We start from the raw sequence: 19,624 nt of genomic DNA, 5'->3' as shown, positions 1-19,624 counted from the left end.
TCCTGCGTTCAGCATCGGCCCCTAGTGGCCAGTGCGCATCATAGTAATTGGTCATTCAGCTGTTCAATTTGCATATTAGGGCTTTATTATATAGGATTTTAAACAGGAAATAAGGAATAGGCTAGTTCTAGTTAATATATGCTAAACTGTTTAACTTACAAGATGTTCAAAATCAAATATACCAGTAATGTGAACTGAAGGGAAACCTTAAAGAACAAGGGCTTCTCAGCTTTTTTTCCAGTTGATTTTGACTTCAGACTTTTAAAACAAAATAACACAAAGAACCCTGTTAGTGCCCATGTCTAGAAGAACTGCTAGATACCTATATTAAAATGAAGCTCAAAACATATTTCTATTTAGCAGATTAGGTTGAATATTTTTTTGTTTGAAAATGTAGATGATCCCCAAATGTGGAGAAAAGGGATTATTCAGATATGGAGAAGGCATCATTATTAGGCTGAAGTTTCTTTTTCTTTAGAGCAATTGGGCCAGAATTTTGGTTTAATTGCCAAGTTGGTCTCTGCTTCTAAGAACAATCCTGTATCTTTGTGCTAATATAGCCTCAGATACTGTTCATTCTTTTTCCTTCTCCTAGGAAAGGGCAGCACCAAAACAGAATGACTCTTCCTGAATTTTCACCTTTAATTCTGAAAGAAAAAAAAGAAAAAAAGCTGGGTGATATGATGCTCTGGCCGCTTTCAAGTAAAGCAGATTCACATGCCAGAGATAGATTTGAATCACCCATGCTAAAAACCAACATTCATCATCTACTAAATGTTTTTTTTTATTCTTAAATGAAAAGGCCATAGGAAATGTTATATTCACACAAAAAAGAGAAGTCAAGCCAAATGAATCAGCATTTTCCAAAACCTCAAATCCAAAAGCTCTTTCTTCACAGGAGTTAATATTTTACTTCATGTTGCCAAACTTTCAACAATGGCATCAGAGACTTAGTATTGGGAAATACTTGCTTTCACTGGGGTAAAGTCTGACCTAGGAGTCTATATTCTCGTTGTCAACATTCCCCTTCTACCCCAAGAAATTCATTTAAACACACATTATCACTATCTAACTCCAATGTAGAAACATTATAAATCCAGTTTAGCCATTTCTAACAAATGCCAGGAATATTCAAATGTGAAAATGATTTATGTGTACATTTTTAACATAACTGAACTAAGAGTGTCCACACATTGGGTGCTTGTTCCTGCACTAAATAAACAATCACTATTAGCTGCTACATAATGCTTCAGTTGTGATGAACTTCCATAGCTTTTAATAATGGGGCCCTCAACCAAGGTCATTTGCTAATTATTAATAGAGTTCAAGCTTTGATAGGGAGTATATTTTTTTAACCTCAAAGGGTGGAGAGAAAGGTGGTAGCATTGGAAGCTTGGGTTGACACTCTAAGCCACAGCTTTGATATACAAAGGAATGATGCCTATTTATTGTAGTTCTAGAGTAATAATGTAGGTGAGCAGATAAAGTGTGCTAACCTACAGATGAACTTTTAACACCTTGCCATTGGCATTTTCCACTTTAATCACTCTCTCCCATCCTGTTTTAGAACTGCTATGCCCAATATTGTAGCTGCTAGTCGCTTGTTGCTATTGAGCATTTGGAATGTGTGTTGTCCAAAATGAGATGTACTTATTAAGTGTAAAATACCAGATTTTGAAGACTCAATATGAAAAGAATGATGTAAATATCTCATTAATAATCCTTATATAGATTACATGTTAAAATATTTTTACCTTATTGGTTAAATAGAATTAATTTCACCTGTATATTTTTATCTTTTGTGTGTCTGCTAGAAATTTTATATTTATGTAACTTTGATTATATTCCCATTGGACAGTGCTATTCTATAACATTTGGTGCAGATAGGGAACCAAGTGTGAATCATTTTAACAAGTAGGTATATCGCAGTCATCAACACTATCCACTGAGAAACACAATATTTTGGAGGCTTAAAGTCCCCATCCTGCCAAATAAAACAGGCAGCGAAACCTCACAGCAGCACAATGCTTAGAATGAAATGGGAGCCCAGCCCACATTTATCTCCTATTAACTGAGGAAGCAAACTCTAAATTCACAGGAGCCCTTCTTCCATTACTCCTCACTGCTCTTTCAAATATTATATGAATGGGGATGGATAACTATAGTATGTGTATCTTTTAAGGTTTATGTAATACTTTATCAATTATTTATACATCTCCCACTGATGCCTGCTCCAGAGTTAATCTTTCTCCCTGTGCTTCCGAATGTTGAATGAGGTATGATTTTCTCAAAATACTCTCCACCATAGCCATTTAGTTACTCTACTGCTGCATCTATTATTTGGCATGCTTCTTTTGTGACTGCCTTTAAAGTGAATAAGGGTGGCAAATATCTAATACACTGGGGGGGGGGGGGGAGGGAAGATAATTCTTGGAAACAGCCAGGATTCATCTCAAGGGTGGCAAATAATGTGAACATACTGAAGAGGGCTGTATCTCTGTTACTCATAGTTTCTGAAAGCAATTTTAAAGAAGCTCCAAATATTTTCTGAGCAATAACATTCTTGGAATGCCTGTCTGCCCAATACAACTTTAAAGGGCAATTTGAATGCCAATAAACTGGCTAGCATACTTTTAAAAAGCTGCAATTTTTTCCTAGTCATATTTTCAAATGAAGTCATAACTGGGGCCAAGAGCACATATAGTAAGGGGCTGAAGTGACCATTGACATTAAAGATTCCCCAAACTTATTCCAACCTCATTCCAAACTTCAGAAATGAAAGGCCTTGATATAGTGCTAAGGTGTATTTGGTAATGCCTGAAGTGATTTACTGAAACTCACAATATAAAACCTTTAATTCTCCTCAGATTTGCCCTTTAAATCTTCCTTGGCAAACTAGCCAAAACCAATGTTTATCCTAAAATACCTCATAAGTAATCAAATCTAGGACTCAAGATAATAATTTTTTAAAAATTAGGGGCCATACAGTAGGATTAAGAGCACAATGAAACTAAACTGTGGAATGAGAGATCTGCCTAGAAAAACTCTGCCACTTACTGGAGTGATCTCTTGGGCAAATTACCAAATGCCTGTATCTTACTCAGCTGCAACATCTATAAAACAGGGTGGTAATAATACACCTCAGAATAACTGCAAAGATTAAGTAATTTATATAGTGCTGAATACAATTACCTAATAGCAATTAGAACTTAGCTGTTAGTAATCTATTTGCAAGGCCTTAGATTTTACCTGAATTTAAAGACCTCAAAGAAACTGGACCCTAGCTTTCATTTCCTATTTTTTTCAAAAGACCATTAATAATATAGTTTATACTCTGCTGATTTACCGTATCTTCTGCCTTCCATTATGACTCTTTATCACTGAATATTTGTCAACAAGATGCCTGTGCATTGTCTTGAATGTAAACATTTCAGTGGCAGAGTTTCAAAGAAAAGAATCACAGACGGCACTAACAGTAAAACCCTGTGAAGGTCCTAAGACTAAGAGTTGACTACACCCAAATTATCACAAGGAATGGAGTTCCTATGCCAATGACAGGGCTCTGTAGGAACCAGAGGAAATAAAATTATAATAAAATTTACCATCAGCTCTATGAATAACAATACCAAGGGGAAGGGCCACTCAGGTATAAAAATGTGATAACAACAAGGACATCTTAGTGGCTTACGCAACGTGTTTAAGGGGTTGGAAGTGGCAATGGTAGATAAAAGCTGCATGAACATACATGAACACCTAGACAAGTCTTTGTATTTAGAGGTCAAGAAAAGGAGTGGTCAGGGGAATGGTAAAAATAGAAACAGCAAAGATGTACCTATTAAAATGTAATTTACATAAATCTTTCCAGGATTCTTTTATTGGAATATACCTTAATCTTTTATTTTACCACTACAAGATTAAGCCATTAAACTACACAACGTAAAATGGAAGTTATATCCCATAAACCAGTACCTGCCCACACTCAGCAGTGAAGGGAATAAAAATCAAGATAGTGCTGTAATTCCACTTGATTCTAAAAACCAAGTGCATTTGACATCAGTTTGAAACAGAACCTTTATCAAATTCCCCTTTTTAAGAAAAAAGCCAAGGAGAGATGATCAAGCACAAATGATCACTTCATGCGTTTTATTGATAGTCTATATTTTAAATCTGCAGTATGACATCTTACATAGGGAAAAAGCTTCTTCCTAAAAGATAACTATTAATAATCAAACCAGCTTTAATATGACTGACCTTTCAAAGTCTTGTTTTGCAGTAAACAAGTTAATTTTTAGCAGGTGTAAAGCACTGTACAAAAAAAGAAAAAAATAGAAAAAAAAAAAGGAAACTGGGTACATTCTCAAATTTATTTAATACAGGGCTTCCTAACCAGGCATCCATCAGCTGGCTAGATATTGAAGAAGGGTGTTGTGTTCAGTTTAAATCTAAAGAAAATGAGAAACCAGATAAAGCAAACTAACCAAAGTAACTTCATTTTGTGCTCCTTTCTGCTTTTTTTGCAAGTCTCTCCCAGAGGTCAGGAAGCCCTGGTGTAACAATCACTTTAGTCTTTACAGAACGTATATTTATGTGCTTCGTGTTCAAAGATGTAAAGGCTGGCGTTGTTACTATTCCCCCCTGCAAGTCCCTTAAGGTTCTTAGACTTCAGAAAGCTTTCCAAAATTGTTGCCCAGTTCTTTATATGAACCCAAGTAAACATCTATATCAAAGAAGCTCTTCCTGGGAGAAGACAAAACAGGCAGGTACGTATCCAGGCCAATTGTGTACCTACTGAACTTGATACCTGATCACATAGCCCTACATATGTAAAAGCAGCACCAAAGACAAATGAACCTATCAAGAGGTAAAATTCAATCACTGAACAGTTAAAACACATACAAATCAATTACAAGAATGTTAGCATAGGGGCACTTAATGGAGTTAAGGCTGGGCAGCTGGTTCAATCATATGTTGGTATTGGAATATATCTGCAAGATGAGGAACTGATAGAGGAACCCTGAAATAATTAGGCACAGTGGTATTATGGGTTTGCTCTCACTACATGTATTTAAGATCTCACTCAATCCAAGTGACCATAAAGCAGCTTGTGGATCTTTAGCAAAGAAATACTAATAAAAAACAAACACCTTTTTATTTGAGTATTAGAGGGTATGCCTATTTCTTTCAAATTTGAATTAAAATACCTATATAGAAATGAAAATAATCATAAAACTGATACCTTTATTATCCCTTGTAAGTTCTAACACTTCAATAATAGCTCTATTGTATGCTGTTTTAGATATAAAATGGATTTACTTAAATCAATTGAGATAATCACTTATTGGGGGTATTAGGCTTTATTTTAGAAATGTCTAGTTAAGAAATCAATTTCAAGATGCTAAAAGTTTTACAGCTGTTTTCATAGCTTTTTCTTAGTTTTTTATTAAAATCTGATTTAAAAATAAGTTAAATAATAATTCTTTGGACCTTGAACTTTAATTTTACTAATAATGCATGTTATATTGATTTACATTTTCAAATGTTTTCAAAAGCATACAATTTACTAAGTTAACTCAACGAATTACACTATTATTGAATATAAAAGATCCTGAAGAATTCTAAGGAAGAAAACGCCCGGCCCTTGAACATGTGCCTTTTCAATCTCTTGCATTACTAAAGTACAGAATACTTTGAAAGTAGCAATCAGCATAGTCTTATAAGCCATGAATAAAAGTGCCCTGCAAACATGGTTTCTAAGTACTTAACGTTGGTAATACATTTGACAGGGAAGCTAGTAAGGTAAAACTTAAAAATTCAAATAAGGTAGATTACTTATAAAAGAACAAAAGAGAAGGGGAGGTGGGTAAAAACATTATCTTTAAAAGTATCAACAACTATGAGGTACCGTTGTATTCTAGCAAGCTGTAAAATTGGCCCTTTAGGAGGCATTTTGCAACATTCACCTCCTTATCACATGGGTATTGTGGGAACTGACTGAAGTCATGGCTGTCATGGACATTTGGGAAGCAGGTGGTTCAATACAAAGTATATTAAGTGATAATCCTTCATAAATAATTTGAGACACTGAATACTTGGTATGGAGAGGACATATTTTTCCCAGGGGGGAAATTATTTGAGGTAACACTTATAATCAGTTTCCTAATCTTAAAGTTTGGATAAATTCCAATAATTATATTTTTAGATATTTCATATATATAAAATGGTGCTAAACATTTTTCTTGTTAACTGCTGTTATTCCCTACACTAATGTGAGCATGTTTCTCAATCCCCACCTCAATTAAGCACTAACACAACTGAGGTATGAGTGATGTGTTTTTTAGAGCAAATACTCAAAATTAACATGGTTCATCTAGTATTGCTACAAAGTCTGCAAACTTTAAGCCTAACTTGTTCAGTCTTGTTTATAGTAATAATAAAGTGCAGCTTTATTAACTGCTTGAAGTTAAACAATATAACACCTCAAATGCTTCAGACTAATAAGTGTCTTTTTAAAAATATATGAAATATTCAAAGAAATTCAGATTTTAGTATTTTCTTCTATACTTTGAACAATGTAAACTCCCAACATTGTTTTATCTTGTTCCTATTACTGCATAAAGTTCCAGGACAGAATCTTTCTTTAATAAAGAAAAAGTGCAAAAATACAAAATAAAATGTAAAGTCTTTTGCAAGAACATGCTCCCTTAAGGGAATAGGTATTTGGATGCTGGTAGGAAAACAGATCTTTCTTCTCCACAGTACATCTGACACCTACAAATGACCTTGTCTTCAATGTCCACCAGTAAGTACATATTAATCATCGGCCTTGCAAAAAAAAAAAAAAGCAAATTCCACTAAATTCTATAGTCTAATGGAAACCAATGAATGCTATTGAAAAAGATGTCCACATGCACATGCCCAATATGTGCATTCTACTGAGGGCTATAAGCTTAAAATTCTATTTCCAGTATTTATGAGTAGGTTCAATATCTACTTTCATAACCAGAATTCAGCATGAGTTCTTTAATACTTGACAAATGAGTAATAGAGTAATGCATAGTGGGAAATACCTGTTTTTAGTAACTTTTATGCTTAGAATGAGCTGTTGTTTTTAAAATATATAAAATTAACACCCCCCATAATAATGGGACATTTTATACCAAGAGAAAAATGAGTTTGTTTTTAGCCAATCAGACTACCCCGCAGATTTGAAAACCAGATTACATACCCTTAGAAAATGAGACAAGGAGGCTCACAAATATAAAGGAATTATGACTTTTACATGGACAATTTTTTTAAAAGATAAAATGTATTATATAAGCGCCATAAACAGTAATTTCTGCTTATATTAAAAAAAATAAGTGAAGCTTTGTTTGAACATTATTTCCTTGCAAGAGCAGTACATATCCTTAGCAAACAACTACCACATTTACAAGTTAATTTCGTTGATAAGTAGGATTGAAAGCAAGAGGAAAACATGAAAATATGAGCTTTGAAATCATCTTCACAGCTAAATTGACAGCAGTTAAAGTAACTAGATAGGTTCCTAAAAGCAGACTTGTTTTGTTTTTTGAGTATCTGATTATACCTGGGTAGTAAGCTCACTTTGTTAAAGGCCAAGGATGTGTTCAATTCCTCATAGGACCCATTAGCTTTTTCCAAATAAACAAACAAAGTCTTCCATAATCAGACTAATCCAAACCCCAACCAGCCTCAAAAGTAAAATTTGGCAAGAGTGCTGAGGTTCTTTTCACAAACCTAATGTTACTACTAAGGAAACAACATAAAGTGCATGTCCCATGGATCATAAGTCAGTGGCCTCATCTTCAAATATGGGCAGCACAACAAATTTGAATTCCAAATAACCCAACATGACTCATTTTCAAAAAGAAAATCTCTTAACTACTCAACTGGTCTTTAAATGTGAAATATTAGGTTGTGTTAAACAGCAATGAAATACTAACAAGTGTGCACAAGGTACCTTAAATGACAAATCTTGAAAACAATGCAAACCGAGTCTTCTTATTTGTATACACATCAGTACCAATATTTATGCTAAAAGTGGTTTACAATCTCCTTCTTCTACCTTCTTTGTTTTTTGAGGAGACTTGTAAAAACAACAATGTAAATTGTACTAGGTCATAGTGGCTTATTTTTTTTTTTTTTAAAGCAAAGCTCTGCCCCAATATTTGTTCATCTACTTCATCTGCTCAAGTAGAATACTGTGCCAAAGATCTCACCATATGAAACCAGTATGATTATATTGTCTTCATGAAAAAGTTTAAATTCTTCCAGAGTAGTAGTCTCCCCAGTCTTTCATTTTCTGCCTAAATACAAGTTAAAACACACAATTTCCATTGGCCTTCAATGTAGTTCAATTCTGCACTCTGACCTTTACTTTGCAATGTCACAGTAGCTCACATACATTAAATAGTATAGATATGTTCTGCTCTTGACATGTACACACTTATAAAAGGAGCCTTGTATTTTTTTGGTGTGATTTTTTTTTTTAACTATATTGGCTCATAAAAAGCATTTGTTTTCATTTCTATGCATGGTACTTTACAATTTGTAATGCATTATTACAACAGTGCATTGGAAAAGTACTGAGCCTCTACAAAATAGCTTTACATTTTTAAACAAATGAATGTGATTTTTTTTTCACTTACATAAGCATAGGCTTTTTTAATATTTCCACAAGATAAACATCTTAATTAAACTATAAGCTCACTTCTACAGTGTGCCACAGTGATGGGCTTAGGAGACAGTTATACACTTAGAAGATCTAACCTTAGGTGTTATTTACATTGACATGTCCAATATCACCTTGCCTAAAAAGTGAACAAATAATAGTCAGCATGTAGCCAAATTAGTGCCAACTAATAAGTGGGAATGGTGAAGCTTTAAGCAATCACTTATAAAACATGTACTGTAACTTAGTCTAAACAGATAATTTCCTTAGCCTCTCTCTCCTATGGCATGGGAAACTTTAAAAATCAACATGAAACAGCCACTGCTAAGACAGATCTTTTAAGATAACAAAGGAGAAACTAATAAACATATATAATAAATCATTAGTGTATCAATTACTGATACTGAAATTAGATTTTATGTCCTAAAACATTGCTTTTTAAATATTTCCTTTTATTCTGGAACAGAAATTGGAGACAGGACAATTATTCATTCAGAAAGCAATGACTCAATTCAGGTTGCAACTTTACAAGCACCACTCAAAAAGTGGACATAAAGCAAGTGATTCCTGTTTGCCCATCACTATACCAGATACATATCTGAGAGCTCAGACCTTAATTACACAACGCTTTCTCTGTTACCAGAAGCTAAGACTGCCCTGCGACAAATAGGACAAGTAGAATTTTCAGATAACCAGCGATCGATGCAGTGGACATGATACTCATGGGAACAAGGTAGTTTACGAAGTTTGTTGCCTTCTGTATATTCTGTAATGCAAACACTACAGGTTTTTAATGCATCATTTTCACCAAAACTTCTCATTGCCAAATTGTCAATCTGTTCTTTGGTGAGTCCTCTAGGTTGGTCATCATCATCCTCATTTAAGAGGAAAAATTGAGCCAGGCTAAGGAAGGGCAAAGAGCCACTTTCATCAAATGTTACTGGGGCCCTGTGTCGAACCTCTCGCCTGCCACCTGATGATGAGCTTCCTTCACTACTACTTTCAAACACTTCTGAGCTAACCTCTGAACTTTCACCATTGGAACTAGAACTAGGACTGGAACTCGTACTGGAACTGGAACCAGAACTGCTACCACCACCAGAACCCCCTCTTCCATTCCGTGACTCTGCCCTTTCCATATTTTGACTTGAGATTGAGCCACTAGACTCTGAATCACTATCACTGTACATGAAGTAGCTTAATTCACCAAAACCTGTCATTATTTGCCTTAACATGGTTTGAATTGCTACAGATGTAGTCTCACTTAAACCAGTATTTAAGATTCTACGAATTGGAATTCTGATGGTACTGACATAGGTTCTCACACCTGCCCGCTCAGAACGTGAAAATGTACGCCTAAAACCTCCTCGTTCACTTTCATAAGTGACTGTGTTGTTTGGCGTCTGAGACCTTGACCGAGTTCTGCTAGCTATGCTATCTCTCTGCCGATATTCTCCAGGACGGACTCTTCTTACTTGAAGATCAAGGACTATGGTTGGAGGTCTCTGTCCTGATCCTATAGATTCACCATTGCCAATTGTGTCTGAAGATCCTGCTCCCTGTGAGGCATTTCTTATTCCAGAAGTTGCAAAAAGACCTCTACTTAGCAAGTCAGGTCCACTTATTTGCTGTCTTAGTGTCACATGGTGCCGGGTTCTAGAACTTCCTTCAGTCTCATTTACCAAAGGATGCTCAAAAGTCTGAGATGAGATACTATGATGAGACCTTCGTGGAATTTCACTCATTGGATGCAGAGGTGACCTGCTTCTTTCAGCTCTTGCTCGTGTTCTCCGATGGTCGGGGCTTCTGCTTCTTGCTCTTCTTTGACCTCTAGTAGATGGGACTTCTATTAATGCTTCAGTTGAATTGCGTTCTGATCTAGATGGCCCTGCGGATGTTGATTCAGATCGTGGATTTCCGACTTGCCTTTGGCTGTTATCCATGTTTTCTCCATTAGAACGTCTTGCAGATGGCTCATTTTCATTCTCTAGGTTTTGACTCCCATTATTACGGTTTACATTGATCTCTAAGCTGAATCTGAAATCACCACTGCTTGGATTAGTCCGACTCACTGCTCGCCAAGATTGGTTTCCTCTCTGACCACTTCTTGTTGTATTTCCAGTTTGTCTGACAGAGTTAAGCCAGTCTATTATAGAGTCACCATTAGACACATCATCTGAAGATTCTCCACCTGTTTTTAAAAAAGAAGAGGAGAAAAGGAACTACTAAAATTAGGATAATCATGTAATAGTGCTCTAAAACTATTGTTATTAGAAAAAACTTAAAAACTTTGTATTAGAAAAAAAAGGAACAGCTTCTGAACAGATTTCAAATTTATAGATTTTTGTAAGCTGTACTACATAGTACAGCTTGCAAGTAAAGGCAGGGACATTTCAATTTCATTTTGAAAGAGCAAGCTAATCCAAACAAAATTTAGAGAATTTTCTTAAAGGGGATCTGGAGATAGTCTATTATATACAGAGCCTAGCATACCACTGTGGACTGTCAGAAGACAATACTTTAAGTTCACTATCAAGACACTCTTGCAATCAAACAAGGTAAATACTAGTTAAGGTATAGAGCTAGAATATAGTTCAAATTACATTGCTGTCAAATTTTCATTAGCCTGTAACATTTCTTCTAGGCTCTTGATTTAAGTGACTTTGATAAGACATTTTAAAATACAAAACTGCTGTAGCTATTATAAAAATACAAAATAAACAAGGTTTATAGATTTGAAAATGTATTAATATTTCTTCATGTTACCAAGATTTCTAATTAACATGAAATTGGACATCAGACCAAATGAATAGTCTGAACCTAGCACAATACATATAATGGCACATTCAAGACCAGACTGTTATCACAGCCTCTTTGGTTAGATAGCGAAATTCTCTACTTCACATTGAGAAAAAAAAACATCAGGATGTTAGAATGTTTATCCATATCCCAAGCTTCTACCCACTAGATGCTGATAACAAACTCCCTGTATTGACAGACAAAAAATGTCTCCAGCCATGGCCAATGTCCCATAAGGGGCAAAATTAAACCCTATTGAGAACCACCAGGTTAGAGAATAAAGCACTTCTTTCTGCTGGTGAGGAACTCATATGTTTACAAAAAAAAAAAAGAAAGAAAGAATTCAGTAGATAGAAAGAAATTTCAATGGATATGGAAAATCAAGAAAATACTACATTTAAATATGCCATTTCTCACAATGCCCCAATTAATATAAACAACCCAAAGATGAAGCAGAAAGACACCTTACATTCACATTCTTACCAAATACCAAGACAATGCCATTTCTCTTTTTATGAGCAGTTAACTTAGCACCAAATTAATTTATGCCATTTCTGGATAATCTTTAGCTGACATTTACTGTTATGAAGTTTTTTTATCCATTCCATCCTCTACCCAACCCTTACAAACCCTTAAAATACCTCTATTTTCATCTGAGTTTTGTGGTGGTGGGCCCTCTTTAATTTGTTGTAATCTTCTCAGCAACTCTTCCTCAGTACTTTCACCTGAAAATAGTTTTAAAATGTTTGCCAAATTACAAATAAAAACTAATGACTCTTACCCATTTGAGATGAAAACCAAGGATTAGGAAATCTGGGTAAAATTCATTTCTTTGGGAGCATGACATTACAATTTATATTTGTACAAATTTCTTATAGTTTACTGAATGTTTTTGTCTGTATTACCTCATTCATTACAATTGCAAGTCTGGAAGCTAGATATTACTATCTGTATTTTAAAACAAGAAAACTGAGACTGAGTGAGAGACTGACATGCTAATAAATGGCAGGACCAGAAGCCCAGTTTAGATATTCTGAATGAAACCTGGTACTGATGATACAAAATGTACTTCCTTTCACTAACACCTGACCTTTTAAAATTTAAGCAATTCTACTAAAAAATTAGTAAAATTAAATAGAGATAAGAATTATGGGAAATAATGGATTTTAACTATGATTAAATAGGACCTAATAGCTAAGCACAAAGTTCTGAATACTTGGTAATTTTACCAAAAGCTAGCTCTGGAGGATTATGATTGGGACATATTCAGGGAATCAGTAATAACAAAACAGAGTAAGTCTGTCCTAGAAACTAAAATTCCTATTAGCTCTTCCATAATTAGACTCATGCCTAGAAGTTAAATAAGCCAACAAAAATATGGTTCAGCCCAGCCAGCATGGCTTAGTGGTTGATCATCAATCTATGAACCAGTCAGGGCACATGCCCTGGTTGTGGGCTCAGGTTGTGGGCTTGATCCCTAGTGTGGGGTGTGCTAATCAATGATTCTCTCATTTTTGATGTTTCTCTCTCTCCCTTCCTCTCTGAAATCAATAAAAGTAATTTAAAAAATTGTTCAGCTCCACTGTTATCTTTTTTTTTAAAGCACATTTTAAAAAAATATTATTTTATTGGCCAAAACCGGTTTGGCTCAATGGATAGAGCGTCGGCCTGTGGACTGAAGGGTCCCGGGTTCAATTCCGGTCAAGGGCATATACCTTGGTTGGTTGCGGGCACATCCCCGGGAGGGGGTGTGCAAGAGGCAGCTGATCGATGTTTCTTTCCCATCGACATTTCTAGCTCTCTATCCCTCTTCCTTCCTCTCTGTAAAAAATGAATAAAATCTATTAATATATTATTGTTTTTTTTTCCAGAGAGGAAGAGAGAGGAATAGAGAGCTAGAAACATCGTTGAGAAACATCGATCAGCTGCCTCTTGCACACTCCCCACTGGGTATGTGCCTGCAACCAAGGTACATGCCCTTGACAGGAATTGAACTGGGACCCCTCAGTCTGCAGGCCGATGCTCTATCCACTTAGCCAAACCGGTTAGGGCAGCTCCACTGTTTTCAAATCAGCTCACTATAAATTCATAATATAATTCCTAACTAAAAATATTATATAGCCGAAACCGGTTTGGCTCAGTGGATAAGTGTTGGCCTGCAGACTGAGGGGTCCCAGGTTCGATTTGGTCAAGGGCACGTACCTTGGCTGCAGGCGCATCCCCAGTGGGGGCGGTGCAGGAGGCAGCTGATCAATGATTCTCTCTCATCTATGTTTCTAACTATCTCTCTTCCTCTCTGTAGAAAATCAATAAAATATATTTTTAAAATATTATATAGGATAATTCCAAATATAAATGAACAGAACCAAGTAATATAGTAAATGTCATTCTATATACCTTGCATTAAAATCACACTTCATAACGTCTAGAGAAACTGATTTTCAAAACAGGCTATTTTTTAAAAGACCAACGAATTACATATATAAATTCTTAAACTACATATCTCATACCTGGGGTGCCTAGCAAATTGTTATCCCTCATAAGCCTATAATCTTCTTCACTCAGGTTATTCACAAACTGATAGAAAGCTTCTTCCCGATCCAATCGGTCCATCTGACTTCTGCGCTGTGCTGCAGACTGATCACCACTTCCTTTATCATTAGAATCTGAGCTTTCCATCTTGATGAACAAGTGGAAATTTATCTAAAGGAGAAAGGAAATCAATCTTGAAAACAGAAGTATGTGTTCTATAAAACATTTTCAACTATGTGAAAATCCAGAATATAGGTCAAGATGTAAATTTTAAGAACTCATCTGAATGAAATTTTATAATAGAAAAACTCCCCCAAAGCCCTATTTTACTAGGAAAAGACTAGGTCAGGGGTTGGCTAACTATGGCCCAACGGCCAAATTAAGCTCTGGTGCCTATTTTTTCTTGTTGAGACCCACAAATGGTTTTTACACTTTTCAATGTTTATTTTGAAGGAATTTTTATGATGTGTAAGTTATATGAAATTCAAATTTCAGTGTTTATTTTATTGAAATAGTCATATAGATTCATTTACATTCATTATCATCTGGTTTTTATGATATAATGACAAAGTTTAATAATTGTGACAGACTAAATGTGGCACTTTTCACTGCTTTACAGTTGTGATCTGGGCATTGTAAGTTGTAGTGATGCAATTACAATTTGACATTTCAAGTGCCATGTACATCACCATACTGTGACATTTTTGAAGTTACAGGTGCACACTCATCAAGTCAAGAAGATGGACTTAAAATGCCACCCTTAAAGGCAAAGAAAAGGGATTATTTTATCGGATTAGATGGTAAAGATTGTTTATTAGGCAACATGTAAAGGCACAATAACTGTGCTTAAGTAATGAAATATACGTTGATATTATCAGACTAAGGATATTATCATTCCTAATTCATTCCTAATTCACAGGGAAGCTACAGTGTAAAATTAGAAAACAAGATAAAAAAACAAAATATTTCTTCACAAAATTAAAAAATAAGACTTCAACCAAAGTTAAGTTTCTCGTGGCTCACTGGTGGCTAAGCAAGGAAAATCATTTATTGATGTTGAGTTAATTTGCATTTGATGGAAGAAGCTAAAGAAATGTGTACAGAGAAAATAAACTTGTTTAAAATTATTAGTGTTTTGATGCACACAGTTGCTCAGAAATGTGAATATATTGGGACACATCAATAAACAAATAAAAAACAAGGCAGCAAATGATTTTGAGTGGTTTTCCTTGGCTCACTGTAAGTCCACAACTGTGATACTATTCACTGTTTATTCTAGGAGTCAAGTGTTGATTATTCAAGGAGTTTAAGATGTAGAAGTAGCCTCTATAAATCTGTATGGAACTACTACAGGTGATTATGTTTTCAAAGAAGTTGAGAAAACACTAATGCAGCACAACCTGAAGTGGAATTTGCTAACTGAAATAGTGGTAAAATGTGTAAAACAGAAAAAAACCTGGTTAGATAAATTTACAAACCTTGTGAAAATGTAAAATATTTAAGTCTATGGTTATCCACAATATTATTCATCAACAGGGAGCTTTCAGAAAATATTTAAATCCATCATATTATTGAACCAATAGTGTGAATGGCGAGCTTCATTATTGTAGATTTAACCATCATCACCAGTTCCATGAATTTTTGTCAGAAACAGAAACTAAGTATCTTACTTCATCACTTGTTCATTGTGATGGCTTAGCATTGGTAAAAGTTTATTGTGATTTGTACCCAAGCCCAAGATCGAAATTTTTCCCCAATGAGAACCACCCTCAATTACCATTACAAAACAAGTGTGGAAATTTAGTTTTTGCTAAAGGATTCATAATGTTCTTAATGAATCCAACCTAAAATAACCAGGCAGCCCAGTCTGTGTGGCTCAGTGACTGAGCATCACCCTATGAACCAGGAAGTCGAGGTTCCATTCCTGGCCAGGGTACATGCCCCAGATTGCGGGCTTGATCACTGGTACAGGGTGTGCAGAAGGAGGCAGCCGATGGATGATTCTCATCATTGATGTTTCTATCTCTTTCTCCCTCTCTCTTCCTCTCTGAAATCAATTAAAATCCATATTTAAAATTACAAGGCAAAATAGTGCTTATATGTAAACTTACCCTGCAGTAAGTCATTTCAATTAACACTGGAATTACAAAGTCAAGCAAGCTGCTTTACATGCACTTCTTTGTGCTATCAAAGAAATGAGAGCTGCATTCCCATACAAATTAGTAGATATATTTTATGAGCACAAACTACAGTTCCAGAAGTATTTTTTTAGACCTTGATGCAAATAAAAATAAAATTTCCTTATTTCAAAATCCATTTACTAGTAAGTGTGCAACTTGGGAGCTTTCACCTAACCTTCAAAAAGTGATAACTGCAGTGTAATGATGTTAAAAGGTAAAGATGCAGAGAAGAGTCTAGAATTCTATAAATACTTTCTAAGGGATGAGTATGCTTCATTAAAATTATATGCTTCTGGCCCAGCCGGCTTAGCTATGAATCAGGAAGTCACGGTTCAATTCCTGGTCAGGGCACATGCTGGGGTTGTGAGCTCCATCCCCAATATGGGGGTAGCAGGAGTCAGCCAATGAATGATTCTCTATCACTGATGTTTCTCTTTTTCTCTTTCTCTTTCTCTTCCTCTTCCTCTCTCTCCTTCATTTCTGAAATCAATAAAAACATAAATTAAAAAAAAACACACTATACATATCTGGACTGATTACATAGCAGGAGCACTAGATGAATACCTACACATGATTTTGATGATAAGGAATGTGTTTAACTCCAATTAAAAAAATGTTAACCACCAAAAGAATGCCTTTTTTAAAATAGTAGACCTATGTTACAAAATATTGTACTCGATTATTATTACATTATGAGTTCTTTTTTTTTTTGGAAGTGATGGATAGGTTTATATCCTTGATTGTGGTGATAGTATCACAGGTATTTGCTTATGTCCAAATGCATCAAATTGAATTCATTAAACTTGCAATATTTTGGTATATTAATTATACATAAATAAAATTTAAGAAATCACGTATTTCCTCAAAAGTTCAAATCCGCCAAAACCGGTTTGGCTGAGTGGATAGAGCATTGGCCTGCAGACTGAAAGGTCCCAGGTTCGATTCCTATTAAGGGCATGTACCTTGGTTGCAGGCATATTCCCAGTAGGGTGTGTGCAAGAGGCACCTGGTCGATGTTTCTCTCTCATCTATGTTTCTAGCTCTCTATCCCTCTCTCTTCCTCTCTGTGAAAAATCAATAAAATACATTTTTTTTTTTAAAAAGTTCACATCCAACAAGCTATAAAACCTCTACAAAATTCCTAGAGTTCATTAACTGTTCTGCCTTCTTACTGGAACCTGTATTCTTGGAGAGATTGTTTTTAATGTTTGTTTTTTTTTATGGGGAACTCTTCACAAAGGCAGGGCTGTTTAGTCCTTGAAATCCTTGTTGGGATCCAATCCTTCATCATTCTAATTTCTGAAGCATGTGACTATGGATGTGAAATTCTGCCCATTTTTTCCTGTAATTCAATATCATTTATACTGCTCTTAAAAATCGATGTCTTCTTGTTTATTTCTAAGTTGCCTCTAGAAAAGGTATGAACAATTGCTTATGTTGATTAGAAAAATAATTTTTCAGAATCTATATACCATGCTTCCCAAAATGTTACTTATTTGGGGGAAAATATGCACTATAAAACATCTCTACTAACATTGATTTCTACTATAAACTCAGTATTAAAACTGCATTTTACTTTTTGTTTTTTACATTTTAAGTTTTATCAAGAAAAACTTTGTGGAAATTTGGCTTCTCTTTATCAATAACTACATAATATGCTTCAATTTTACTTTATTTTTTTATCAGCAACACAAAAAAAGTACTACTTTGCCTTTTACATAAATAGTTTGATAACCTCTGCTCTAGATAGTACATAAAACTGGCCCAAATTCTTAATTATCATTCACTACTTATATGGCCTTAGGAAATACTAGCAGATTTACACATTCTAAATTAACTGGTGGTAAATAATCTAAAATTCCATCAAACTTCAGCTGGATCTTTTTAAGCTCACAATGACAAAATAAGTTAATCCCATGAACATATGATAATCTGATTTGTAGAAAAAAGGGAATCTATACGTGCTGGTACTAGGATTTAATGCCACACACAACACATGAAGTATCTGGATGTTCATAAGTCAATACTAAAGAGAAAAAGAACAACAAACCTTCTTGCAGATATAAAAAATAAAAACCCTAGTCTCTACCAGTCTGCTGAACCTAAACAAATTTTAGTTCAGACATGGGCAAATCTAGATTTCCATTGGTTTAAACAAATGAGATGAACACATCAAGGAAGGGGTAGGAAGGATAACCTTAACATTTTTTGAAAAAACTTTCTAATTTCAAAACTAAGAATCCATAATTTTGGTAAAACTAAACTATAGAAATTTCTGAGACATGTTTTTATAGTAATTTGAAACTTTAAGATGACTAGAAATCAACAGCTTAAATAGAGCATTCATAAGTTACATGGACCATCAAATAGAAAAATTAACAAAAGGAAACCACATTTTTCCATATGTAGCTAACTAATATTATTTGATAATAGTAAGCTAATTTTTAAAATATATTTTATTGATTTTTTTACAGAGAGGAAGGGAGAGAGATAGAGAGCCAGAAACCACATTTTTCCATATGTAGCTAACTAATATTATTTGATAATAGTAAGCTAATTTTTAAAATATATTTTATTGATTTTTTTACAGAGAGGAAGGGAGAGAGATAGAGAGCCAGAAACGTCAATGAGAGAGAAACATCGACCAGCCACCGGGGATGTGCCCGCAACCAATGTACATGCCCTTGACCGGAATCGAACCCAGGACCCTTCAGTCTGCAGACTGACCCTCTACCACTGAGCCAAACCGGTTTCGGCAGTAAGCTAATTTTTTAAAATATAGAAAAGCACAAAGGAAAAAGTACTTCAGCTGCAATTCCTCAAATCAAAGAAAACCACATTAACATCTGGCTACTATACTTAAGTAGTTACTATTTTGAATGCTAATAATATGAAAGTTATGATGAAGTAAGTCCACTTGTGAAGGACCAATGAGTTCTGAAATTTAACAGTAGAGTTGAAAAGCTTTAAAAATATAAATCTTTCAAATAAGGCAAAAATGTCTGGTAAGTTCTGACATTTGAAGGCCATGAACCAAAAAAACCAAACAAACAGTAAACTCATGTATCTTTTAAGCACTGTTATGAGGCAGATTTTTAAAATAGTTTTGAAAAACAGTACCTAAAATAAGAAAGGGGTCTTGTACTGAGTATGTGGGAGAGTTGGTATAGTTACAAGATGTAAGATAGAGGCACTCAAGTTCTATTTTGTTTCTATTTGATTCAATAAGAAAAATCACCTTCCAACTGAAAATAGTGGCAAAAACAAACTTTTCAAAGAGAGTTAAGAGCCTAAATTCCAAAACTTCTAATGATAATCTTTAAAATACTAGACTTTAAAATTATCTAATCTTCAAAGAAAGTGATGTGTATAGACTATAGCATAGCAAAATCTGACAATAAACCCAATGGAAAATTCTGCAAAC

The 19,624-nt window shown here is 34.7% G+C and overlaps 1 protein-coding gene across 2 annotated transcripts in view; it reads right to left on the bottom strand.

Annotated features, from left to right (window-relative positions):
* Positions 1 to 4,129: 4,129 nt before the first annotated feature.
* Positions 4,130 to 19,624, bottom strand: part of RLIM (ring finger protein, LIM domain interacting) — a 28,971-nt gene continuing 13,476 nt past the window's right edge. For both annotated transcript variants that reach the window (XM_084869614.1, XM_084869613.1), the window contains 3 exons: positions 13,999 to 14,191; positions 12,130 to 12,213; positions 4,130 to 10,880 (listed from right to left, as the gene is read on the bottom strand). In XM_084869614.1, coding sequence (XP_084725740.1) covers positions 9,307 to 10,880; positions 12,130 to 12,213; positions 13,999 to 14,167 — 1,827 coding nt within the window. In that variant the 5' untranslated portion in view covers positions 14,168 to 14,191 and the 3' untranslated portion in view covers positions 4,130 to 9,306. The remainder of the gene's footprint in view (positions 10,881 to 12,129; positions 12,214 to 13,998; positions 14,192 to 19,624) is intronic.

The sequence above is a fragment of the Pipistrellus hanaki genome, assembly GCF_964339955.1.
Source record: "Pipistrellus hanaki genome assembly, chromosome: X".
Lineage (NCBI taxonomy): Eukaryota > Metazoa > Chordata > Mammalia > Chiroptera > Vespertilionidae > Pipistrellus > Pipistrellus hanaki.
This window is presented reverse-complemented; position numbering and strand designations above follow the sequence as displayed.